At 44.2% G+C, this 27,215-nt stretch overlaps 1 protein-coding gene across 1 annotated transcript in view; it reads left to right on the forward strand.

Annotated features, from left to right (window-relative positions):
- Window positions 1-9,842: 9,842 nt before the first annotated feature.
- Window positions 9,843-27,215, forward strand: part of VAT1L (vesicle amine transport 1 like) — a 187,127-nt gene continuing 169,754 nt past the window's right edge. The window contains exon 1 of the mRNA XM_005592608.4: window positions 9,843-10,185. Within this exon, the coding sequence (XP_005592665.1) occupies window positions 9,953-10,185 (233 nt within the window). The 5' untranslated portion in view covers window positions 9,843-9,952. The remainder of the gene's footprint in view (window positions 10,186-27,215) is intronic.

Below are 27,215 nucleotides of genomic sequence, written 5' to 3' on the forward strand. Positions count from 1 at the left end.
GATCATTTGAGGTCAGGAGTTTGAAACCGGCCTGGCTAACATGGTGAAATCCCTGTCTCTACTAAAAACACAAAAACTAGTCAGGAGTGGTGGTGGATGCCTCTAATGCCAGTTACTTGGGAGAAGGAGGCAGGAGAATTGCTTGAGCCCAGAAGGTGGAGGTTGCAATGAGCAGAGATTGCGCCACTGCACTCCAGCTTGGACAACAGAGCAAGACTCCATCTCAAAAAAAAAAAAAAAAAAGGCCAGGCACAGTGGCTCATGCCTGTAATCCCAGCACTTTGGGAGGCCGAGGCGGGCAGATAACAAGGTCAGGAGTTTGAAACCAGCCTGCCCAATATAGTGAAACCCCATCTCTACCGCACCTGTAGTCCCAGCTACTCAGGAGGCAGAGGCAGGAGAATCGCTTGAACCTGGGAGGCAGACGTTGCAGCAAGCCGAGATCGTGCCATTGCACACCAGCCTGGGTGACAGTGCAAGACTCTGTCAAAAAACAAACAAACAACAACAACAAAAAAAAACCAGAGTGGTTCAACTTTGGCACGATTAACATTTTAGCATTTTAGGCTGGATCATTCTTTGCTGTAAGGCTGTCTTGTGCCTTGCAGGATGTTTAACAGCATCCCTGGCCTGTACCCATTAGATGCCTGTAGCACTACTGGTAACAATCAAAAATGTCCCCAGACACTGCCGATGTCCCCCAAGGGGTAAAATCACCTCTGACTTAGAGAAAAGATTGCAAATTTGAGCCATATGGGCTAAATTTGGCTCACAGGCATGTTTTGTTTAGCCTATCTAATATTTAATCAAAATTTTATAAATTTGGTATATTTCACATAAAAATTCAGACCTTTGGCTTATCAGAAACACCTGGAAGCCCCAGCAGTTCTGAGCTCACATTTTCACATTACAATGACGGATCAAAGTTGAGTTTTTTGTTTGTTTGTTTTTTGAGACAGAGTCTTGCTTTGTCGCCCAGGCTGGAGTACGATGGTGTGATCATGGTTCACTGCAGCCTCAACCTCCCAGCCTCAAGCAGTTCTCCTGCTGCAGCCTCCCCTCCTGAGTAGCATGTGCCCAGCTAATGTTTGTATTTTCTTACAGAGACGGGGTCTCACTGTGTTGCCCAGGCTGGTTTCAAACATCTAGGCTCAAGTGATCCACCTGTCTTGGCCTTCCAAAGTGCTGGGATTACAGGCTTAAGCCACCGTGCCCAGTCACTGTCCCTTTTTAGAATGCCATCTGCACTCTGGTTTGTCACAGTCCCCACCACTCTCTATTATGCCCCACAACAGGCCCAGTTCATTTAATTCATGATGTTCTTGGGCCTGGATTTAGAGTTTAAGTTTTCTTAAAACGATTTGTGGTATATCTTTTCTTAGGTAAGCCCCTCAGTTCCTTGAGGTCAGAGTCATGTTATTTTTTCCTTTTGCTCCTTCTACAGTGCCTAACCTTGAGCAGACACTTAAAAATAGTTATCCATTTATCTATAGCAGTTTTCCCCAAAAGATATCCTGCAGAATGCTAATCTTGTTAACTTCAAGGGCAAAGGGCTGGAAGTCAAGTAAGTTTGGGTAAAGCTGTATTCTGTATCCCTGTGTAGAGATGGAAGAGTTATGCTAAGACTCTAAATCTAAATTAAAGAAAGCTGCTTAACTGTATTTGACCCAGAGCGTCCCAGGCTAATTTGACCACAGACCTTCCTTTTACCCTGGCATCCATCAACATTTAGGAAACCACTGTTCCGTCGAATAGACTGTGGAAAACACTGAACTAGAACTCTGACCATTTCAAATTAGACACAGGTGTTTAATTTTAGACACAGGTGTTTAATATTAAGTGATATGACAAAGGCAGTTACAAAGTACTAACATGTAAAGAGTTTTTTTCTAAGCCTAGACTTTTATTTCGATCAGCTCTTTTAAATTTCTCCACACATTTGTGAAGACAATGTGATCGATGTTTACACCTCACAGATTAGAAAATGAAGCAACAGGCCGGGCACGGTGGCTCACACCTCTAATCCCAACACTTTGCGGGGCTGAGGAGGGTGGATCACGAGGTCAGGAGTTTGAGATCAGCCTGGCCAAGATGGTGAAACCCCATCTCTACTAAAAATACAAAAATTAGCCAGGTGCAGTGGCGGGTTCCTGTAATCCCAGCTACTCGGGAGGCTGAGGAGGGAGAATCACCTGAACCCAGGAGGCGGAGGTTGCAGTGAGCCAATATCTCACCACAGCACTCCAGCCTGGGTGAGAGAAAGACTCCATCTCAAAAAAAAAAAAAAAAAAGGAAGCAACAGAAGATTAAGGAGCTTGTTCATGGTTACACATGGTATCTCATGCAGAATTAGATATTCTAATACTCACTTATTGGGCAATTTTCTTAACCTTTCAGAGCCTAAAATTCACTTAGGTAGGAAATGGGAAAACTGGGTTCTGAACAAGTCCTGGAAACAAGGTATGTATTCCTTCTACCTTCCTTAGTGCATATCAAGAATGTAGAATTGGGCCAGACATGGTGGCTCAAGCCTGTAATCCCAGCACTTTGGGAGGCCAAGGTGGGCAGATCACCTGAAGTTGGGAGTTCGATACCAGCCTGACCAACATGAGGAAACATTGTCTCTACTAAAAATACAAAAATCAGTTGGGCGTGGTGGCAGCTGCCAGTAATCCCAGCTACTCCAGAGGCTGAGGCAGGAGAATCACTTGAACCTGGGAGGCGGAGCTTGCAGTGAGCCGAGATCGTGCCACTGAACTCCAGCCTGGGCAACAGAGCAAGACTCTGTCTCAAAAAACAAACAAACAAAAAATAAAACAAAACAACAACACAGAATGTAAAATTGAATGAATGAGTGGACAGATTGGTTGATTGGGTGATGGATGAACTTCTTCTCATTTGCTTTGTGGAAAGCACCCCATTAGGCTCTGTAAAGAGGAGGGGCATACTAAAAGGAATAGGACAGGATTTCTGAAGAACATTTCCCCGTTTCCTGGGATTTAAGCCTGCTAACCTCAGAACAGGAAAGGCAAAATGTGCCCTTTTCATAGTGTGCATTTTCAGTTACATTGAGGTCTTGTAGCTTCACACAGTCATTCCTCCAAGGAAGCCCCAACCAACTGGATATGGGCCAATCCAACAATAAAAGCAACAAAACTTTCAGGGACGTCAGCTCTTAGCCTCAACCAGAGACATCAGGGAAACAAGAGAGTGAATTAGCTGGAGGGCTAGTTCATCCTGATTTATAGTATGATGATCTCAGCTTGTAAGGTGAAAAAACAGTGCAGGGGAGGCATTCGCCCCCTTTCTGGTTTCTGTTGGACCCTATTTGAGGAGTAAATGCTTTGTTTACTTCTGAACCTGAATTTTACATCCCCATCCCATTACCATTACTCACCATGATCTATAGCAAAGTACTTCAGGGAAAACACAGCTCTCTGCAGTGCTTGGAAGAAGCAGGAAGCATTATTGTGTGGTGATTCATACAAGAAATCATACAGGGGCCGGACACAGTGGCTCACGCCTGTAATCCCAGCACTTTGGGAAGCCAAGGTGAGCGGATCACCTGAAGTCAGGAGTTCAAGACGAGCCTGGCCAACATGGTGAAACCACGTTTCCACTAAAAATACAAAAATTAGCTAGGTGTTGTGGTGCACGCCTGTAGTCCCAGCTACTCAGGAGGCTAATTTAGGAGAATCACTTGAACCTGGGAAATGGAGGCTGCAGTGAGTTGAGATTCTGCCACTGCACTGCAGCCTGGGGTGACAGAGCCAGACTCCATCTGAAGAAGAAGGAGAGGGAGAGGGAAGGGGAGGGAGAGGGAAAGGGAAGGGGAGGGGGAGGGGGAGGGGGAGGAGAAGAAGGAGAAGAAGAAATGGAAGAGGAAGAGGAAGAAAAGAAGAAGAAGAGAAAAAAATCATACAGCATCACACTAGGGGGAGGACCCTAGATAATATTCAAGGGGAGGGGTACTAGAAATCATTCAGAAATTATCTTTCAGCATGAATGAAATTTCAAAAAGAAAAACTACATGATTTAAATTCCTTAGTCCTATGTTGCATATTTTCCTCTTTACTTGACCAACCATGTTTACCAAGTGATACTAAACAATTGATAAGATCATCTCCACATGGATAACAGCTACTTATGGAGACGAGTGAAATGTTTCTAATTCTATTCATACACGAGCAGATTAATAGAGAGCTAAAATGGTGTTCAGGGTCTTATGAGTAGCACTTTTGGTTAGGGTTTTCCTGTTAACATCCATTATAAAATTGCAACTGGATCCCTACGGAGAGAAAACTCCAATAGGGTAAAAACATATCTTACAGAGGAGTTATGAGAGGGCAGCACTGAATCCCAGGGACTGGGATCCTTGCATAATGTTGTGTTGTAGGGAGGCCACGAGGACTCTTCTTAATACTCCACACAGTCTATCATTCGTTTATTTAAAGCCCTTCAGTGGCATCTGTGGAAGATACTGCTACACCTCCTAATATTATTTGTCCCTCTCCTCATTAATTGTGGAACCTTAACTTTTACTTGGACATTGTGGAGGAGTCCTGAAGTGTGCCTAAGATGAAAGATGTGGGTCTTTCTTCCCCTCTCACACATCTCTGTCCTGCCACCCAGCACATAAATGTGATGGCTATATCTTAAACTATGAGAATGGAGGCCAACGATACATGACTTGGAGTACAGAGCAGGAAGGAACATTGATCCTTGATGATAATGTACAGCCTCCATCCCACCCGAATGTATTTCATATTCTTTAAGCCAATTTTTATTTTATTATTATATTTTGTGTCTGTAGCTGAACCTAATACATTACCATCGCTTTCATAGAGAAACTTTTCCCGACCGTGAGATAGCCCCTTGTATTTCTCCTTTATAGCACTTATTGACTGGTAAATGACTAATTACTTACAGAATTTTTTTTTTTTGGTTTAATATATGTAGCAGAGATGGTCAGTGCCCAACCTACACCCTCTTGGAGCTCACCATTGCCATGCACAATGACCCGATGGCTTCCAAGTACAAACACTTACAACTCTTTCAGGACAGCTTTGTCTAGCTGCCTATTCCCAAACAGTCCACGTGCATGGCAGGCTACAAGTGGCAGATGGTTAGTGTCCCACAGAAACAGTCCTCAACTAAGGACCAACAGGAGTTGGTGGATTCTCCATTTTCTTTGCCTCTTGATGGGGATACCTCTGAGGTGTGGTCTACACTGTCTCCTAGAGTTCCCCAGAAGGATTTAATCTGAATTATAGCAGTGATAACCTGCTAGGTAATATACCTCATATTGGCTTCTTTTCCTATCCTGTCTCACTTTCACAGACCTCTTCCAGTGCTTCCTGGGATCACTTCTGAAGCCATTTGTATGAAAATCTTCAAATTAAGAAAGGTTTGCTTCTGGGCAACCCAATGTAAAACAATATATACCTCCTCAACTCCTTTAGGACTGAGAATGTATTTGTTTTATTCACCTTATTCACCATTTTACCACCAGCATTTAGCAATAGCTCAAGGCAACCACTCAAAAAGTGGTAAGTAAATATCAGTGCACTTTTTTTCCCCTCTGACACAACTAGAGTTTACCATGTAAGACTGGTCCTATAACGTATAGACAGGAAGCTTATCCTGCCACCATCAGGATGGGCTGCACACTTCTATAGCATGTCTCCGAAAAATAATGTTGTGCTCATTGGCAATTATGTTTCATTATTTTTTAAATGACATAAAGAAAAACTATAAGAAATGATGGCACATATCCTCTAATATAAGTCCCTGGATTTTGTTAGGATATTTCAATGGCCAGAATCTTCTACCACTCTCCATTATTGACCTCCTAAATTTGGCTCCTTTTTCTTGACCTATTTGATGGCATTTTTGTGAGTAAAAGACAGAGCAACAAATAAAACCATAAGCATTGAAGTGTGGTGGTTAAGAACATGCATTTCAAAGTCAAATAGCTCCCATTTCAAATCTCAACTCTGTAATTTGTTTAGTGGGCAATCCTAGCAGTTTATATTAAATTTTCTCCTCTGTAAAGTAGGGATAATAGTGCTATAGCATAGGATTATTTTAAAGATGAAATAATATATGTACAACAAATGATTCTAATTGTATTGAAGAGAATACAATGCAACAAATATTATTCAAGCATATGGTTGAAGACATTGACCATCTTCCTCAAATAACATTTCTCTGGGAAGTTACTGAACCATTCCAAATTATTCAGAAAACCATGTCTAAAATCATACTAAGATTGTTTCCCATATTTTCTTACTCAAAGACTTTACCTCTATTAGGGGTTCCTATATCTGGCCTTCAACATCCCACCCACCCCCCCCCCACCCCCGCCATGTGCATACACCCTGCCCCAGGCCACTTGCAAGTTAACAGAGCTGAGCTGTAATACTATGTTTTACCATCAGTGGCCACTGTTTGACATTGTTCTACAATAATGTAAGAAATCTCACAACTGAGGCACTGAGTGAATGTCCAAGGAATCAATTTTACAAATTAAAAATTGATTTATTGTGTTTATTTGGAGATATGCCATGCACTTTGGCTCTTTCCACGTTCCACCAGGGAGGATCAGAGTTGGGAATACTTAACAATAGTGGTATATAGGACTCAGAGGAGGGTATCTCCCCCCACCAGCGGCACAGACTGTGGTGGGTTCTTTCTGAGTAGTTGTGATAATCAGCTGCCTACCAATTATAATCTGGGGTTTGTAAACAGCCAGAAGATTTCCTTGGAGGGAGTAATTATATTCCCTTTAACACACTGTAAGACAAACACTTTCTCTTAAACATGCTGTGTGCTGACTACAAAGTAGATTTACTTTACTAATGCCAAAGGAAAACACTCAGAACCAAGGCAAGGGACCTCGGTGGTACAGAGATAGTAGGCAGTGAAAAAAAGAGCAGGGAACATTAAAAAATGCCATGGAGTGTTGTCAATCAGGGGAGAACTGGTTTGGCCTGTCTGTATAAACACACATGGTGAGATGTTAAGAGCATGGATTTGGAGTTGGTCTTCTATCTCATTATAACTAGCATGTTCCTTTGAGCACAATAACTCATCATATTAAGATTCATTTTCATTTTCCTCTTCCATAAAGTGGGAATAGGAATTCTTATCTCATGAGATTATTTTCAGAATCAAATTAAGAAATATACCTAAAGTGTCTAGAACAGTAGACACCTCCAAAACAATAACATATATTGCAGATATTATTGGTGCCAAAGCTATGTCTCGTTGGAATTCATCATTCCATGTATAAAATGATAGCTTCCTGCAAAGAGCATACACAATTCTCTGCCTGGGATTCTCTCAGCCCAAGTACATGGGACAGGATAGAAATGTCAAGGAGTTAACAATTCCAGGAACAGTTATTGGCCAATCAAGCATAGACTTTAGTGAATAAATACCTATGTCCTCACTCCTTGGGTGAGACAACTCTGAGACTTGTTCTACACTGTCTCTCAAATGTCCCCTGCGGGTTTGAGCTCCAATTGTCCACTGCGGTAAACTGCTTATTAATACATCCCATATTGGGTACCATCAATTTTCTCTCTCACTTTCCTACTTCCCAGCCAGAGTTTCCTGGGATTACTTCCAAAATAAACCACGGGTGTTCAAATTCTTGTTTCAGGATAGAATCCAGCCTAAACACTATATCTCACAATGTAAACAAGACAAACAATTTGGACAACAGGATTCACAATAAAATGTCCAATTCACTAACCAAGCCCTGTCTATTCAGGCTTCTTTTAGCCCTCTTCCTTCCATCCCGTGGCTATTGCATCAGTTGGGAGCACTCTCATTTATTTTGGTTTTTTTGGGGGGGGATTTTTTTTTTTTTTGCCTGCGCTTAGTCTCTAACTGATCCCCATGCTTCCAGTAACTCTATCATCTAATCCATCACTCACTTACTGTCAAAGTTATTATCCTAAAATGCAGTTCTGGTAATGTTCTTCCCATGTTTTTGTTTTTTAAGCCTTTATGGCACCAGTTGCCTCTGTGATTATGTCTTAAATTTTGTAACCTGGTATGTGAGAACTTTCAAAAGCTGGTCCCAATCAACCCTTCAAACTCATCTCCAGTGATTGATAAATACAGCCAATGTTCTGCCTACATAGAACAAACCAGCATCTCAAAAGCCCTTTTACCTGTTACCTTTTGGTGTATTTGAATGAGCCTGTGACCTTTTCTGCCAGAAGAACCTGCCTCATCCTTCAAGGTCTAGCTCAAACGTTCCCTCCTCCATGAGAACTTCTCCAACTCTCTGGACTGGTCCAACTCTCTGGACCAGTTTTTCTGTGCGTATTTTACTATGTACCAATTACGTATTAAGCCCTGGGAAAATCACGCTGGATAAAAGTAGAAATAGCTCCTGCTCACATGAATTTCACAGTTGGATAAAGGAAACAGGTATTATCAGGTAAACATATAAAAGTTAGCTACAAAGGGACATAAGTGTCTCTAGTCATGGAGGTTACCAAACTGGAGGTTGGAGTGCCTCCCAAAAGGAATGGACCCTTGAGGTGACAATGAAGTAGGAGTCGACACCAGATAAAGGAGACGGAACACATACCCCAGGCCAAGGGGACAGCAGGTGCAGAACCCTGTGGAAGGAGGGAAAATAATCTTTTTTTTTTTTTTTTTTTTTTTAAGGAATAGAAGACCAGGGCATTTAAAACAGTGAAGGCGCAAGAAGACTGGGGGAAGCGAAGAGGTAGCACTTAGATCATTCATTGTACCACATTTGTTGACTCTGCCCTTCCTGCCTCATGCTCTGAAATTGACCTTTTCCAATATAAGGACCATGTCTCACTGAAATCATATACACCCCAGCACTTCACACAACACAGAAAAAAAAAATCAATGTGCCCAATTTATAGATGAGGGTGTTGAGGCTCAGGAAGGTTGAATGAGTTGCCCAAGATCTCAAGGCTGGCGATGGCATAGCAACTATAATAGAATATAGACCTAATTCCTCAACTGCATCTCTTTCCTTAAACTGCCCCTAGGAAAACCAACTCCTCTCCCATCATTTTATTTAAGAAAATCCAAGTTTTTCTATGAGCTATTTTTCTCAAAGAGCCTGATAACAAAACAAAACGCCAGTTACTACTCTGTGTATGTACGTGCATGTTGGGGAGCGGGTACACGTTGGTCTTCCGGGGATCAGAACAGGAGCAGGATCCTTTCTGGTACAGGATTCTTGTCTAGCCTCTTTAATAGCCCGAAATGGTCTGAGTGGTGAGAATTCGCCGTCGTAAGGAAGCCCCTGGTGATGCCCAGAAAAGAGCATCCCGGCTGACCCTGCAGGTCTGGAGTGAGAAGACCCCGGACTGGACTCTTCAGGGCAGTGAGCGGGATCTCTAGTTCCCTGCTTCCCAAACCTCTCCGCCCTTCCACTGGCTGTTTGAGGAACGATCCAATTTCCCGACTATCCCGCCCAGCCTCGCAGATGGGAGGGAGAGAGGGCAACCTTGTAGCGGGAAGGCATCCTCCAGGCCCAGACATTCGTCTCGGTCCATTTCAAGGCACCCGAGCCTGTGCCGTATATAACCAAGTACTGGGCCCACGGGTAGGCGGATGACAAGGTGGCCTCTCTAGGCTCTTTTTAGTCACAGATCTTCGGCAAATCTGGGTTTGGGGTCGCGATCCCGAGCCTAATTTGGGACTATTTCAGGAACTGGAGTTGAGGCTTCATTTGGACAGGAAAGAAGGGTGGGGCGGGGGTGGAGCGCTTAGGGGCACGGCTCTTGTGAGGATTACGGCGGAGACTGTGGACCGCGGCGGCGCTCGCAGAGGCTGCAGCCATTGCATAGCCGAGCATCCCACATTCAACAGGAGGAACCCGCGGGAGAGGAGCCCCAATCCCCCAGCGCCGCAGACACCGCAGCCCGTGCGCCCCGCGCCCTCGAGCGCCATGGCCAAGGAAGGAGTGGAGAAGGCGGAGGAGACGGAGCAAATGATCGAGAAGGAGGCAGGCAAGGAGCCTGCGGAGGGCGGCGGTGGCGACGGATCGCACCGCCTCGGGGACGCCCAGGAGATGCGCGCGGTGGTGCTGGCCGGCTTCGGGGGTCTCAACAAGCTGCGGCTCTCCAGGAAGGCCATGCCCGAGCCTCAGGACGGCGAGCTCAAGATCCGCGTCAAAGCCTGGTCCAGTATCCGCGCCTTTCTCGCTTTCTCTCTTTTTGCGCGCTGGGCGCTAGGGAGGGGGTGGGAAAGCTGCAACTGGGATGCTGCCCGGGTAGGGCCGCCGCGCGCACCCCCTCCGCGCGTTCACCCGGGTCTCAGAGCCTCCCCGGGCCAAAGCTGGGGAGGATGCAGAGGGGTGGCCTCCCCAAGCCAGATCTAGGGGTGACGAGAGGAAAATGTGAGCTCCTGAGCGCAGGGAGAATGCTGGCGCCCAAGCACCCAGGGTCTGGAAGATTGCGCTACGGGAGTTCTCCGTCTGAGAGGAAACTCAGCTTCTGCACAGGGGGGTAGATGCTTAACAAAATTAAAAATATATGTATTAAGAACCGCAAGCCCACTGTGTGCCAGCTGCCGTTGGTAGTTTTACATGTGCGATCCTATTTAATACTTCCTAGGACCTCATGAGTCAAGTGCCATCATGATCCCTTTACAGATAAGAAAGCCGCCGCTCAGAGAGAATGAGTGATTTGCCCAAGATCACTCAGCTGCCACTAAGTGGCTTGGCCGGGAATTTGATACCTGATCTTTTTCTCACCTCTATGCTGTTGTCCTGAAGGGCCTGGGACAGGGTGCAGGGCTGGGTCCCGCCTCCTGCACACTTTCTTCCCCGTAGCTTGACGGGGAAAGCAACTAGGAAGCAAGAGGGTCGGTACATTGCATCCAAGCTTGGTGAGGGTGGAGGCCAGGCCTGCAGCGCAACCCCCTCCATCCCCCTCTCCATCCTCTGTTTCTCCGAGAGGGGAAAAAACGCTGATCAGTCTCCCCGGAATTCCTGCTCCCATCTCAAAAGGAGCTCGGCTCTCTAAGCTGCCCTCTATTCCCCATTCCCCCTGGGGGAACTTCTCCAGGCCCTCAGGCTCAGCTGAGATTCCCTGGGAGAGTTTAAGCCTCTCTTTGTGCGGGCACTGTAAGATCATTTCCCTGAAGTTCTGGGAAGGGCTTACCCGAAAGAGGCGGACTGGACCCAACACTAGGTTTGCATGTTAAACTTGTAAGGGGAACTTGCTATTATCACGGTGAGACGAGCCTGTTCCTTCCCATCTGTTTTGTAGAGCCTCCCAGTACATACTGCTCTCCAAAGCAACAGCCAGCTCACAAGCTCCTAGGTTAGATCAGAAACCCAAGATCTGGACCTGATCTGGAGGCAAGAGAAATGCAAAGGAGCGTCCCCTCCCCTTCACCACCTTGAGAGCAGACGCAGGTTTCATCTGCCAGATTAGAAGGCAGCTAGTGGGAGAAGCAGGCACTGATCCCTGTCTTGCTGCTCATATATGCAGCTGGTCAGGTTTGACTCTGAACACTACTCGTGGGCTTCTGGTGAGGAATTCAGGGTAAGGGAAGAGGTTTTTGCGAACTAGGGGATCCTGTACAATGAACTCTTATTGAATCAAGTTGTTTGATCCCAGAAGGAGAGCTTATACCTGACCTTTCGCAGCTAAATCCCCAAAGACCAGCCCACTCCCCCACCCCACAATGCCTAGTACACTGTTTGGCGCACGGCACACCCTAAATAACTTATCGCTGAATGAATGGATTGAGGAAAGAGCTCGGAGGAGGATTGTTGTGTCATTATTTTTCTTTACTTGCTAGTGGAAGAGCTTTTGCTTAGTACAACTAAAACCATGCATTTAGAACTCTCCTTCCTTAACCACTTCATCAAAAAATATTACCTGCATACACACACGTATACATACATGTGTATATACATATATACAATTATATATACAGTTACATATGTATGTGTATGTAATTTATGACCCTTCATCCAAATTGAGGATGGGATTCTAGGATTCTACGTCAGGGTATATATTCAGAGATTGAAAATGATAAAACTACTTTTTAAAGGAAAGAGCATCATCTGCAGTACACATAGTTCTGTGTTTTCCAGTCTTATGCTAACTGCATAATTGCTAATAGGAACTGAAGCATTTTGAAATAATAAATGTCAAGATGAAGGCCAAGACATTGATTTTCAAAGCCAGATGTGCAAGCCTGTTCTTCAGTGGAGCTCCACACACACGCGCACATACACACACACAGGAATCACTGCACTTCCCCCACCCGAGTTGTTCAGAAAGCCAACCAGGCTGCAGGTACATTTAGGATACAGTGTTGCTAACAGCCCAGATTGATCTTCCTTTCACCAAGCTAGAAACAGAGTTAATGGTTTTACAAGGATTGTAATAGGCTTGTAAAGATGGCCCACTGGGCACCTCCTTCTCCAGTGGGCTGGGATTGGCTGGCCAGACATACCCATTGATTATAAGTTTTAGCCTTGGGATCCAGGATGACTCATTCTGTATTTTTATGAATCAGCCGATGGCTTCCTGGATGAAGGTCTCCCTTTTATCTGCTCTCTATTTTTAATAGAAACCTTTTTGTCATAATAGGATATGCTTTTTGCTTGGAATAAAGCATAGTCCATTTGAACCAGTATTAGTTAGACCTGGAATGACGTTCCAAGTTGGCTATACATTTTATGAAAATGGAAGAGATGAGGCAGGAAGGAATATCTATTTTATATCATTTACTCTCTTTCATTCATGGGTCAATGGCATGAGTATTTTTCCTGTAGAACAGAAGAGCAAATTGAGGCTTGGAAACATTGAGTCATTTGCCAAATACATCACACAATAATAGAGTTAGGATTTGAATCTGCTTCTCCTTGAATTTTTGCTGTTCTCCTTTTATTCCATTTTGTCTCCCTTGGTGGAAAAGCCATAGGACATGTGATTCCCCTCTTAGCAGGAAGTCTCACTTTCTTTTCTCCACCGAAGATATTTCCTTTGCTCTTTTTATGTCTGGCTTAAGAGAATATTCTCTAGCTATTCCCAAAGTAGTATGGCTTTCTCCAGAAAGTAGAGACATTTTGGTCAAATGCAGCTCGAAGAGAAATGTTGCTGGGGTCAAGGTTGGAGTGATAGCAGAGTCTTCTGTCTAAATTGTTTTTTTAAATGTCAGTTTTGATGGCAGATAGATTTCACCAATTATTCATGGAATTCTTTATGCAACAAGAGGTTTAAGTGATCAGGTGGAAAAAGCATGTGGTCCTTGAAGAAAGATGGACTTGGATATAAGCTTAAGTCTCTTCTCTTCCTATCCATATGCCCTTGGGGGATGTGTCTCAATGTCTCCAAACTTCCATTATCTGCAAAGTGGGGATGATAAAATGAACCTCATGGTATTGTTGAGAGGATCCAATGCAAGAAAGACACTGGCTGTTGTCAGCATTCAATAAGTAGGATTCGTTGTGACTGCTGTTGTTGCCATATCTAGACCAATGTGATATATGCTGCTTGGTGACCTGACAACTTGGAGGCCATCATTTTAATCATGTATGTAATGTAGGCAATATCATGTCACATTTGCTTAGTGATTAAGAGAGCTTCCTAGACACGAGTCCCAGCTCTGATACTTGCTAACTGGACGTCTTAGGTCTGGCTCCTTGGAGGCAGAGCCTGACACAGGTATCCTTTTCCAGGTGGTTTATTGAAAGCGTGCTTTTAGACCTATGGGAACAAGGGAAGCAGGCTAGGGAAGAGGAAGGTGTTAAGCAAGGATGTGGTCTTAGCTGGATCCCACTGCAGAGTCAGTCCCACCTTGAAGCAAGGAACAGACGGAGCCTTGTGTGTCATTGGCTGTGGGCTGCTTCCTAAGTGGGGACATCAAGCCTCTCAAGCAGAAGTGGCTTCTATTTGAGCAAAATTCTCTAGGGAAAGGGATGACTGAGGCTTGAGCAGCCAACACTTCCAGCAGTTTGGGGATGGGCGTGCTGCCCATAGATGGGATCTGGGTGAGGTACAAACCCTGCCTTCTGGTTGGCCTTGGCCATGTTGTTGTTAAGAACATGTTAACAAGCTTCTGTTTCCTGGGCTATAAAACAGAGCATCCATTTCATAATAGCATCTCCCTTCATGGTGTTGTAATGAAGCTTCAATGACATGCCATATACAAAGACCTTTATAAGGATGCCTGGTGCTTAGCAAGTAGTCAAAAAATGATAACCATTATTATCTAAACTTTTACTTTTGGTTGCCATAGATACTTTATATGGTTTATTATTCAAACTGGAACTCTTATATTTTGAGACAGGCATAGCAAGTAGTCAAAAAATGATAACCATTATTATCTAAACTTTTACTTTTCGTTGCCATAGATACTTTATATAGTTTATTATTCAAACTGGAACTCTTATATTTTGAGACAGGCATAGCAAGTAGTCAAAAAATGATAACCATTATTATCTAAACTTTTACGTTTGGTTGCTGTAGATACTTATATCGTTTATTATTCAAACTGGAGCTCTTACATTTTGAGACAGGGTCTTGCTCTGTCACCCAAGCTGAAGTGCAGTGGTGTGATCATGGTTCACTGCCACCTTGATCTCCCCAGCTCAAGTGATCATCCTGCCTTGGCTTCCTGCGTAGCTGGGACCACAGGCATGTGCCACCGTGCCCAGCTAATTTTTAAAAAATTTATTTTTTATAGAGACAGTCTCACTGTGTTGCTCAGGCTGGTCTCAAACAAACTGAACCTCTTCTAAAAGCAAAAGGGGCACTGTTTATAATTACTCCTACATAGGAGAAGCTATAATCATAAACTGGAACTGTCTTAAGCAAACTGAGGTGTATAGTTCTCCCCTAACTGATACAAGTCAGAACTGTGCCTTTGCTGCTATCAGTCTTGTCACAGTTGAGTGTCTCTGAGACAGGGCCTGCTAGAATTTTAGGCTGGCAGAGGGTCTCCACGTTGGGCTGCAAGAATGTATTTAAGTGGCCATTAACAAACCTTGTCTGGTTTGTGGCTCCAATTGGCTTGCAGTAGAAGGGCACTAATGGATTAGGGACATTTATTTTCCCAGAGTGATTTACAGCAAGAGGCTACATGAAACTGCTGGAAAGAGACCAATTGGATGAAAAATGGTTCCAGCCAGTCATGGTTCCATTGGCTGATCTGAAAATGGGCTGAGGGCAGGCCACATCAGAAGAAAGCTACCAGATTGGTGGGATTCTAATATGTCACAAGGGTATAGTAAATTGGAGATGGGGGAAGGAATAAACGTATATTGACCAGTTGTTATGAGGCAGGAACTGAGTTGCCTGCGATACACTCTGTTTCATTTCATCCTAATGACAACTCAACAAAATCAGTATCGCCATCTCCAATTAAAGATGAGGAAACTGACATTCACAGACACATCAGGATCACAGACTGCTACGTGGAAGAGCCGTGTGAAAACCCAAGTGTGCCTAAAACCCATATGGCTCTTTACATTTTGGAGAATCAGAGAAACACAGTGACAAAGACATAAAAGAGAAAGAGACAGAGAGAGACAGACAGAATCAAAGAGACACAGTGACAGACATAAAAGAGAACGAGACAGAGAGAGACACACACAAATCATGAGAGACCAAGAGACACAGAGAGGCAGACAGGCACAGAGACAGGAATATACAGAGAAAGAGCCATGAATGTACTTGACTGATTTGAAGTACAACTGCTAAGACTCAAAATTGCACAGTAGTATCCTGCCTCCCACCCCAAAACAGCCATTATGTTTCTGAACTACATCCGTTTTGTCTACACTTGTGAGATATAGTATGTGGGATGCTTTGGGGGATCCATCTAGATGGAGTTACTATGACTGTTGACCCAGAACACCCATGCTGATTAAACACAATCACAATTACCACTCCTTGAACCACTCAAAATATTGGAGTTCCTCCCTCTGCCTCCTTTACGTTGATCAGGCCATTGCTACATTGGCAAACTGAGTATAAGTTATCCCCAAACAACAGAGCATTAAACTGTCACTAGTAAGGTTGATGCAATGAGACGTGGCCAACATGATATTCCCTGTGTTTATTCAAATAAACAAGTGGCGTCCATGAGGTTAAGTGACACAGATGTTTGTAAAACTAAGAAATTGCTCAGAGGGTTTCTAATGCCAAGTCAGGAGCCACTCCGACATGGAGATTGGAATAATGTGTTCTGAATCACTCTGTATTGGATGCAAGCGTCAGGATTTGACAGTAAAGGATGACTCCATGCTGAGTCATATTTAAGCCTCATTTGATGATGAGAACATGGAAGTGCTAGCTCAGGGGTCATTTTTATTTAATGAAATTTGCATTCTGTCATCAACTGAGTCCTTGCTGATGATGATTGGGGATGGTGACAATATCCGCTCTTTATCTAATAATGAAATGGACTTCTTGCTTTTCTGGCGATTTGAAGACGAAAGGAAACCTAGAATCAGTGATTCTTCTAGCTCATGAGAACAAAGAAATATGTTTTGACCCCATCATTTGAACCCACTGTTTATACTTAGCCATCTTGCCCCCTGAGAATATTTTGATCTCACTATCAATAGAGAAGCCTTTGTCTTTTCTCTCCGTTTTATGTCCCCTCTCCCTCAATCTGTATCTTCACATTTTCCTGTCTTCCAATTTTTCCATTCTGCTGCTAAAAAAAAAATAGCCACCAAAGAATAACCTCACTAATAGAGCAATAATTGGTAGAATTTACAGTGGAGTGGGAAAAAGATTGAGAAACTGAGATTTGTTATAATAATATTTTACATGAAATAGGATTCATCCAAGTAGAAATAATTTCATAAAATAAAAGTGAAGTAAATGGCAAATAGCTTAACAGCTTATTAACAGCTTAACAACAAATAGATAAACTGTGCCATTTAGAACGTTTTAATTTGCTAAAAATCAACACTGTTGTCATAATTCTGATGACTTGTTTGTGGTAGGTATTTCCTCAGGATTAAACCTTTTGGGGGGTTGAAAGTATGGAATTAAAAATAACCTGGAATCAAAAGGAAGAGCCTGAAGGAAGAGCAGGAACGAAGGCGGATGGGTCCACTCAGAAAAGATTTATTCATTCCACCTAGTTGGTCAACTAGCATTGGTAGGGACTCAGTGCAGATTGGGAGGAAGCTGCTTATTCTTTGGAAAGTGCTGGGGCTCTGGTTTCAGGCAGACATGGGTTAAAATTTTGCTTTGCCCTTTATTAACCATTTGTGTTTGAGCAAATTGCTTAGCTCCCTTTTTCCCCCCTTTTTTTTTGAGACAGAGTTTTGCCTCGTCGCCCAGGCCGGAGTGCAGTGGTGCAATTTCAGCTCACTGCAACCTCTGCCTACCGAGTTCAAGAGATTCTCCTGCCTCAGCCTCCCAAGTAGCTGGGATTACAGGCACCTGCCACCATGCCCAACTAATTTTTATATTTTTAGTAGAGACAGGGTTTCACCATGTTGGCCAGGCTGGTCTCGAATTCCTGACCTCAGGTGATCTGCCCGCCTCAGCCTCCCAAAGTGCTGGGATTACAGGCATGAGGCTCCACGCCCAGCCAGTTGCTTAGCTCTCTAAGTGTTATTTGCTTTACTTATGAAATGGAGATACAACCTTATAGAACATCCGATGTATACTAGGTTTCTATGAACAGCAGCCAGATCTCAACTGTACAGGGACTAGTGAGAAACCAATGGCAGGTGGCTGATGATGGGCAAAGGGAATGGCGACTGATCATTGCACCCACCCTACCATCTATCTGCAGCATCTTTGCAGTGACAAAACCTACTATGTACCTCAGCATTTCATGTGATCCTCACCACCTCATGGGGTAGGTGTCACCAAAATTATCATCCATGTTTTCTAGGAGAGGAAGCTGGGACTCAGGGATAGAGTGGAAATAGTGAGAAGCTACAATCGATTTGCGTTCAGATCCTAACTCTACCTCACTGTGGCTGTGTGATCTTAAGCAAATAGCACTTTCAACTTGTCTACTTCCTCACTTTGTTAATGACATGCACTTTTACGTATTGTTACAAAGACTAGCTGAGTGTCTATAGAAGTCTTGATGGTGGCTTGCACATGGTGGGTACTCAATAAATGCTGTGTCTTCCCAAATGACTTGGGCTTTTACATACAGAACTGGAACATGAATTGCTATCTCCTGGTTTCTTGCCTAGTGGTTCTCACACTAAACTACATTGCCAGCAGGGAGTAGGATGCTGGCTTTTCCATAAAATGGAATGAAATAATGTCTTTTGCAGCAACATAGATGGAGATAAAGGCTGTTATCCCAAGAGAAATAACTCAGAAACAAAGTCCAACCTGGTACCTTCTCACTTAGAAGTGGGTACCCATGGGCATGGTACACACTGAGTAGAATAATAGACATTGGAGGCTCTAAAAGGTGTGAGGGTGGGAGGAAGATGAGGATTGAAAATCGCCTAATGGTACAGTGGTCACTACTGGTGCAGTGGGTGCACTAAAGGCCCGGATTTGACCATTACACAGTATATCCACGCAACAAAACTGCACTTGTACCCCTTAAATCTATTTTGATTTTGAGATGGAGTCTTGCTCTGTCACCCAGGCTGGAGTATAATGGCACCATCTCACCTCACTGCAACCTGCGCCTCCCAGGTTCAGGTGATTCTCCTGCCTCAGCCTCCTGAGTAGCTGGGACTACAGGCATACACCATCTGGCTACCTTTTGTGTTTTTAGCAGTGACAGATTTCACCATGTTGGCCAGGTTGGTCTCAAACTCCTGACCTCAGGTGATCCGCCTGCCTCAGCCTCCCACAGTGTTGGGATTACAGGCTTAAGCCACTACGCCCAGCAATTTTTCTTTTTCCTTTTCTTTTCTTTTTTTTTTTTTTTTTTGGATGCTGGCTTTCAAAGCCACCCAATTTCCAGGGTTGGGAATAGATTTGGACTGATCTATTGCTGCCTTCCCACCAGCCCCCTGCATCCCCACCCATGGGTTGCTGCAGGGATTTCTTTGCTAGCTGGATGTATATAGACAATCCAGCCTCTGGAGCTTGGTTCACTCTCATTCAAAGGAGTCAAATCCCACACTTTGGACCCATCACTGACACTCAACACTGACAGCAGAGCTCACCCAGGCATGAAGAAATAATGCCCCAATGACCCCCAAGCTCCTGGGACTTCCTCTTCCTAAGAGACAGCCTTTTGGACATCTTGGCATTTGTCACAGAAGAAAAAGTGTAATTAGAAGGAAGAAGAGACTCTTCACAGGAAAGGGCGGCAAGCATATAATCTCAAATTAGTTTGATTCCTCTGTGTGTGATCTCATACAGAACATCGGTTGGAGTCATGGTATGAAAATGAGTTTTATGTCTGAAGGCTCAGGAGACAAAATAGATGTTCCAGTGAAAGAAGCTGTTTTATCTTTGAACGTCATATTTTCTTGATGAGAACATGCAGTCAGCGTCTGTCCTCAGTCTCCTGTCAATGACCCTGATGCCTCGTCCCCAGAATTTTCCTGGAGCCAGGGACATGCTAAACAATGCCTCACCAAACAGAACCCGAAGTCAAAGCATTGGGTCCTCTCACTCCTGACTTCTCTAAATAACTGTGGTTCCCAGAGCCTAATGCAGGATAATTATCTCCTGAGCAAGGGATGACAATGATTCCTTTCTTAACCTGGCACTGGCCATACACCCAAGCCAGTTGAGAAGCAGTATGCTTCTTGGTTATAAAATAGTTAATGTGTGAATTAAAACAAGCCTGGATTCAAATCCTGGCTCTAACAATTTTAGCTACCTGTATAACCTTGGAAAAATGATTTAGTCTTTTGAAACCTCAGTTTGCTCATCTGTAATATGGATATAATACTAGCATGTATGGGGTAAAAGTTTTTGTGTGGGGATAGAAAAAAGTAATGCAGCTGAAGTGCCTAGCAAGGATGTTGATACATTTCATATTTGTTGAATGAATGAATAAATGAAGTGTGTGTGTCGTATAACATGTGTTTGATAGATATTAATGGTGGGGAGGAGGTACAAAGAAATAGGACATTAAAAAGTCCCTCCATGCTTCATAAAGTTTTCTGAATAGAGTCCCTCATTCAGACTCCACCTGTATCCCCCAAAGATTACAAAGCCCTGACATCAAAAGTAGCTCAAGCAGGATGTGCCACTGTGTCATGACATATACAAGAAGATCAAGATTAATTCCTGAAGGGACAAGAGAGGAAATGGAATCAAAATATACTGTGCTCCTACTGTGTGCTAGAAACTGGACCAAGCTTAGAGATCTTCAGAGGGCAGGAAGGCCTCCCCTCTCTTTATTTCAGCCCTGCTGGCCATCACGATGAATTTGTTCCTGGGTTTCTAGACTTTCTCCTCTCCTTCCCCTTCTTTTATCCTCTCTCCTCATAAGTTAGCTTCATGTGCTCCTGCTGCAATGAACTTCCTTCCCGAGGCTGGTAAAGGTGGTGGCCTTTAGCTGCAGCTGCCGTGTAAAAATTTAGCAAGCCCCAGTGCAAAGAGAACTTTTTTTCTCTCCCAGTTTTCATGTATTAAGGAAGGAATTTGATTGTTTCTTTGCAAATCACATACCAGGCCCTGGAGATTTCTATCCCTCTCTTCCTCTCCCAGTCCTGCTCCTCCTCTCCTTGTCTCTCCTTCCCTCTTCTCTCCTTCTCTTTCTCTGTCTCTCTCCCTCCCTTCTTTTCCCTCCCTCTGTCTTTCCCCTTTTCTCCCTTTCACTTTCTCCACCATCTCTTCCCCTCTCCACTGTCTCCCTCTCTCTCCTCTTTCTCTCTCTGGCTTAAGAAAATGAGGAGCTGTGATTGACCACACCTGTGCCTCATGCTGTCTTACCTTGGTCTAAAAGCATGTGAGCATATCTGACAGCCCCGGGTGTGTGTGTGTGTGTGTGTGTGTGTGTGTGTGTGTGTGTGTGTGTGTTGGGGGAAAAGGAGAGGGTAAATACTCCAAAAGGATTGGAGAGGGGATAAGAAGCACATGGGACTAATTTAAATGGTAGCCATCATGGGTGGATGTAAGACTCTTCTTCATCCAGTAAAAAGTGAAGAATCCGAGGGGAACTGGAGAAGTTAGGTTCATTCCCTCTCCTGTGATTGTACTTTTCTCAGCACAGTTATTAAGTCACATTAAGTAACATATATTTTCAACTTTGAGACCCATCGTGTTGTAAATCTTTTTGGTAACCTTGGAAATTCTAAGATTTTTCTCTGTGATCAGTTAACTGTTGGATGCCAAGCATGGTGCGTGGTTCACAGTAGGCATTCAATAAACCTGAAGAATGAGTAAATATATTACTGACTTTCTAGTAAACATGACCTTCCTGATACAAACAGTGGTCATGCCTGGTGAGTGGGGCTCAAGCTTCCCTTCTTCATCTCAGCTTTCTCCAACAAGAACCTAAATCTCTCCCGAGGCCTCTCACATGCAGATCTCTGAGTGAGAACCTGGAAGAATACCAAAGAAACTATGTTTTCAGGAGTTTTACTTCTCCTTAACACAATCTATTCTCTTGGAAGCGAAATGCACTTTTTGTGCTAATAACTACTTTCTCTAGCCTGGGAAATGTGGGTCTCTGACTTCTCAAGATGCTCTGTAATTTTCTCCTTGTTGACATCTGGCTCCATCGAGTGCCGCAGACCAAAGCTCTTAGAGAGAACCTGCCATGCAGCCCCAATGACTGTTATTCCATGAGCAATCACTCAAGCATCCCTGCAATACATGGGATTATCATGTATGCCTGGGGACTCTAAGGCCGACCAACCTGGATGTTAAAATCCTAAAACCGTATTTCTACGATTCTGTCCCTACCCTCCGTAGGTATCAGGACCCCCAAACTGCACCTTTCAAAACCCACAGAGAGTTTCAAGGGTTGCCTAAGAGGTATTGCGTAGGTACTCAGAAACACAGTTCTCCTGGTTCCCCAAATGATCCTGAACCTTTCCTATGGTCTTGTTCTTTTCCCACTGCCATACACCAAAGCTACCCAGAATATGTCCCCATTTTCTCCCTGTTCCAGATAGAAAGTCAGGCTCCCTGCTTGGGCTGTGGCACATTTTCCCCCCAATGCAGGTTACAAAGCAGCACATGCTACCTTGTATATTTAATGCTCCCACTGTTTGGAGTTAATAGGAAAGATACATTAATTATATTTCACTATTATCATAATAGCTTTTTTTTTTTTTTTTTTTTTTTGACAGAGTCTCACTCTGTTGCCCAGGCTAGAGCACAGTGGCCCAATCTCAGTTCACTGCAACCTCTGCCTCCCGGGTTCAAACAATTCTCCTGCCTCAAGCCTCCCGAGTAGCTGGGATTACAGGCATGTGCCACCACACTTGGCTAATTTTTGTATTTTTAGTAGAGAAGGGGTTTCACCATGTTGTCCAGGCTGGTCTCGAACTCCTGACCTCAGGTGATCTGCCCGCCTTGACTCCCCAAATTGCTGGGATTACAGGTGTGAACCACTGCCCCTGGCCCCATAATAGCCTTTACTGAGTAGCTGGAATTACAGGCATGTGCCACCACACCTGGCTAATTTTTGTATTTTTAATAGAGATGGGGTTTGCCATGTTGTCCAGGCTGGTCTTGAACTCCTGACCTCAGGTGATCTGCCCGCTCTATGCCGTGTTTTATGGTGATGTCTGTGATACCAAGTATCTTACCCATGAAGAACCAAGATCAAGGAAGTGAATGAATTCACCAATCATCACACAAACCACAGAAACATTGCTTTCAAACCAGCATTTGTCTTTCTCCAGCTCCCACACCTCTCGCGCTCCTTATCACTACCTTTCACTGCTCTGTTCCAGGCAAGAACTCCTGGAGCTGAAAAACACCTTAAATGACGTAGAACGACAACATTAAACATTCAGCTTTTCATGATTTGTTTTCTGCCTGCTTCATCCAGACCTGTATTCTCCAACTCACTTTTCCCTTAGGATGAGGTTTGTTAGTGTTCCCAGAAGACATAGCTGCTCTTCATGCAAATGAACACATTGTGGGGCAGCCCCACTGGCCCAGATAGTCTGAGCGGTATGATTCAAGGGAGCCCTGATGAGACTTTCAAACTGCACTGTCTGTACTCCTGCCCCTCCTCCCAACACAGGCACACTTGTATCTCTGAGTGGACTGTCCATCAAAGTACACACTTTCATTAAAAAAAAAAATAGCATCCCTCATCTAGGATCGGAAAGAAATGTTTTTCATTTATCTGTGCCACACCTACTTCAATCAGCTAATGGGGAGCTATTAAACCTATCATACCTGTGATTGGTCTGAATGATTTTCTAATTGGTTTTCCTTTATCCGCTCAGTTAAACTCACTAAAATTGTTCAGATTGGGGACCTCGTAATAAACTCTGACTCAACGTTTTGTATGTAGCCAGAATCGAGGATGCATGATGCAGCCATCGATGCGCCCACCTTCCTGAAACAGTCCTTTCAGATTTGAAGGCCTTCTCTGTCTGACCCCGCTCCGGGACTACTACTACATAGGAAATGAATGGCAAAGGCAATTTTCACCCTCCCACCGCTTTGAGCCTCAGCATCTCTGTCCTTAGCCAGCAGCACATGTGGGAGACTCCACATCTTCCTTTTGCATTTTTAGCAGGCTTCTTTCCTGGTCATCTTTTTTCCATTTGTGTCCTTAAGATAGCTGGGCCTGTTTGCTCTTGAATGGAGACCTAGCTTCCAAAATAATTGAAAAGCACTGTCAAAGTCTTGAGTCCCTTAGAAAACACTAAAGTTGCCCCGGCACGGTGGCGCATGCCTGTAATCCCAGCACTTTCAGAGGCTGAGGGTGGAGCATGAGGTCAGGAGTTCAAGACCAGCCTAGCCAAGATGGTAAGATTCCGTCTCTACTAAAAATACAAAAATTAGCCGGGCATGGTGGCAGGCGCCTATAGTCCCAGCTATTCGGGATGCTGAGGCAGGGAATTGTTTGAACCCAGGAGGCAAAGGTTGAAGTGAGCCAAGATCGTGCCACTGCACTCCAGTCTGGGCAACAGAGTGAGACCCCACCTCAAACACACACACACACACACACACTAAAGTTGCATCCATTCACGGCACGGACAAGACTTCTCAAACATTTTCTTTTCCTGTGTACATCCCACAAGTGCCGCTGCTCCCTCCAAACTCTTCTCTGCTGTCTTCAAACTCTTCCAGATTTTGAAACCTTGCTCTTGCTATTTCTTGGCAATCTTTATTCACCTTTCATATCTAGTCTTTAATCTTCCAGGAGTAAATCCTTGCTTTTTTTTTGAAGCGCATCAATCAAGCAAGTCTTTGATCTTCTCAGTTTCCTTCTCACCATCACAGCAGTGGACGCAGCAGGGCCGCCAGCCAAGCACGGCTAAGAGATTATTTCTTTTGCAAAAAGAAAGAAGAGGGCTCTCAAATCATTCCTAGGTATTTTCCTACTTACACCTTCAGTGGAGAAATTATTGTTTGCCAGCCTTTAATGTGCCCTGTGCTAAGCACTGAACATTGAAAGGTGGATTTTAAGACAAGCCCTGTGCCCTAAAGTTGCTCAAAGTCTACAGGGAAGATAATAGGGTAGAGATGGTGCTCCTGTCTCCTCCTTAGGATCCATTAGACTTAAATATTACTTAACCAAAAGTTCAGTTCCTTAGTCACACTAGTTACATTTCAAGTGTTCAATACCACGTGGCCAAGTGGCAACCATATTGGAGAGCCGCAGACACAGAACATTTCCATCATTCCAGAGCGTTCTCTTGGACGTGTCTGTTCAAGTCTTCATCTCCTTTTTGTTCCTATTGAAACAACCATTTTACTAGACATTTTTTTTTTTGAGACGGAGTCTCGCTGTGTTGCCCAGGCTGGAGTGCAGTGGCGTGATCTGGGCTCACTGTTAGCTCTGCTTCCTGGGTTCACGCCATTCTCCTGCCTCAGCTTCCCAAGTAGCTGGGACTACAGGCGCCCGCCCGCACGCCCGGCTAAATTTTTGTATTTTTAGTAGAGACAGGGTTTCACCATGTTAGCCAGGATGGGCTCAATCTCCTGACCTCATGATCTGCCGGCTTCGGCCTCCCAAAGTGCTGGGATTACAGGCATGAGCCACCGCGCCCGGCTAGACATTCTTTTTATCAGCAGCAATGTCTTAGGAAATAGCTGTCATGTTGTAGCGAAAATGGACCATTTCTCCATGGGGACCCTGTCCATCTTTGGCTCCGAGGAGAAATCAAGCCATCACCACTCTATCTTCTCCCCTCCATGGAGAGGTGAGATGGGGCTGGAGAGGCTGAGAGAACAGGAGCAAGGGGCACACTCATTTAGTGATACTTTCTTTGAGAAGAACCTGATCCCAGTCACGTGATTTAAGAACTACCCTCTCTGCACTAGCTGTGACTCTCATACAGCCTCCTCTTATGGAACTGTCATGCTGTATAGTCATTCCTTTGTTGATCTCTGAGTCCTGGAAAGCAGAGATGTCATTGTCACTGTTGTGACATTAGTGCCTAGCCAAGCCCCAAAACACAGAGGGGTCTGTTGAATTTAAATTGAAGGACATTAAATGTTCTATGCAACCAGTCACTGCTTGGCAGTGAAGTTTGAAGTCAATGCCTTGGTCAACATCAAATGTGGAGCATAAAGATGTTAACCTTTACAGGGACCTTAGCAATAAATACCTCCTGCTGTGTGCTGAGGAGGTGCTGAGAGTAAATAACTCCAGGTCTCAAAGTCAAAAGAGTTAGTCTCAGCATCCAGGAGTGCTTGTTTTGGACACTTCTGGACCCGGCTTTTCTGTTTCTGCTGAAAACTGGCTCTAGACATTTAGATTCTCAATGTGTCTCCTTGGCCGTTTTGTTCTACGTTGGAAATACTACTGAGGTGTGTTTTGAATACTAATTTGGACATATGATCTGAATGTATTTCTTTTCTCAGACACGGTAGAAATAAAGAAGTCGTACAACTGTATCCCCAACCTATATTACCCTCATCATCACTGCCAAGTCACCTCCTCCCTCCTGTCTGTCCTTATTTCAGTCATGCTGGCCATCGTGTTGAGTTTGTCCCTGGGATTCTGGGCTTTCCCCTCTCGTTTCCCTTCCATCTTTTATCCTCTCTCTCCTCATGGGTTAGCATCTTGTGCTCCTGCTACAATGAGCTTCCTTCTTGAGGATGGAAAAGGTGGTGGTCTTCAGCTCCAGCAGCGGTGTACAAATTTAGCAAGTCCCAGTGCAAAGAGAACTTTTTTCTCCCAGCATATGTTATGGAGAAAGGGATCTTAGTGGGGCAATGACAGCACTACTAGTGTAAAGTGGTAGATTATGAATAAAATCAGATGGGTCAGAAAACTCTGTATGTCTCCCATGGCTGCAGTGGCTTGTTTATCTTAAAATAGTGGTTAGAGAGGGTGGACAGGGTTATGTGGAACTGGTCACCAAGAGGACTGGTGTCAAGAGCCACGGGCCAGCAGTGTGGGAGGGGAGTCTGAGCATCCCAACGTACCCTTTCCAGCCTCTGATTGAACACAGGTGGATTCTTCAGGTGAATCCTAAGACCTCTCCGAGACAATTCTGGCTATTCTCAAATTACAGCTGCCACCTGAGATGTGCATAAACAGTGTCCTTGCTTTGGTCACTGTGAGCTTTTTCTTCCCCAGCAAATTTGTGTCAGTCTGTTCTCACAGTCTTGAGATAACAAAACCGGCGCTTGAGCAAATCAAAAAAGAAAAAAGAAGATTTATGCCCAAGATCTTCTGAGATCAATGCCTATTTTCCTAGGCATTTTCAAGTTTTCAATTGAGATTAAGAAACAAAAACAAAAGCTTCAGTTCTGGGGCAATGAGAAAATGAATCAAACATCTGCTTCTTTGACCCTGCATAGATTGGGAGTTAAGTGCTTTGATGAACATATTATCAGCAAGACGAGAGCAGAATAAGCAAAGAGCGCACCTTCCCTTGCTGCGTCTGCTTGGCACAAAGCCTCGCTTGAGGTCCGCTTGGCTCTGCCCAGAGCTGGCAAAGGCTGCCACAAATGCAGCGCTGGTTAAGGTTCCCAGGCAGAGGGCTGGTAAAAGCTTCCTGTTGAGAATTTGATGGTGTTTTATCTGATGCCTGCCTCTCTGCCAGTGTTGTTATTTCTGACTTCCCACAGACACATAGAAAGCCCTGAAGTGTGATTTTTTCATATATTTTCCCCAAGCAGTTTACCAATCCT

Source organism: Macaca fascicularis, chromosome 20 (genome assembly GCF_037993035.2).
Source record: "Macaca fascicularis isolate 582-1 chromosome 20, T2T-MFA8v1.1".
NCBI lineage: Eukaryota > Metazoa > Chordata > Mammalia > Primates > Cercopithecidae > Macaca > Macaca fascicularis.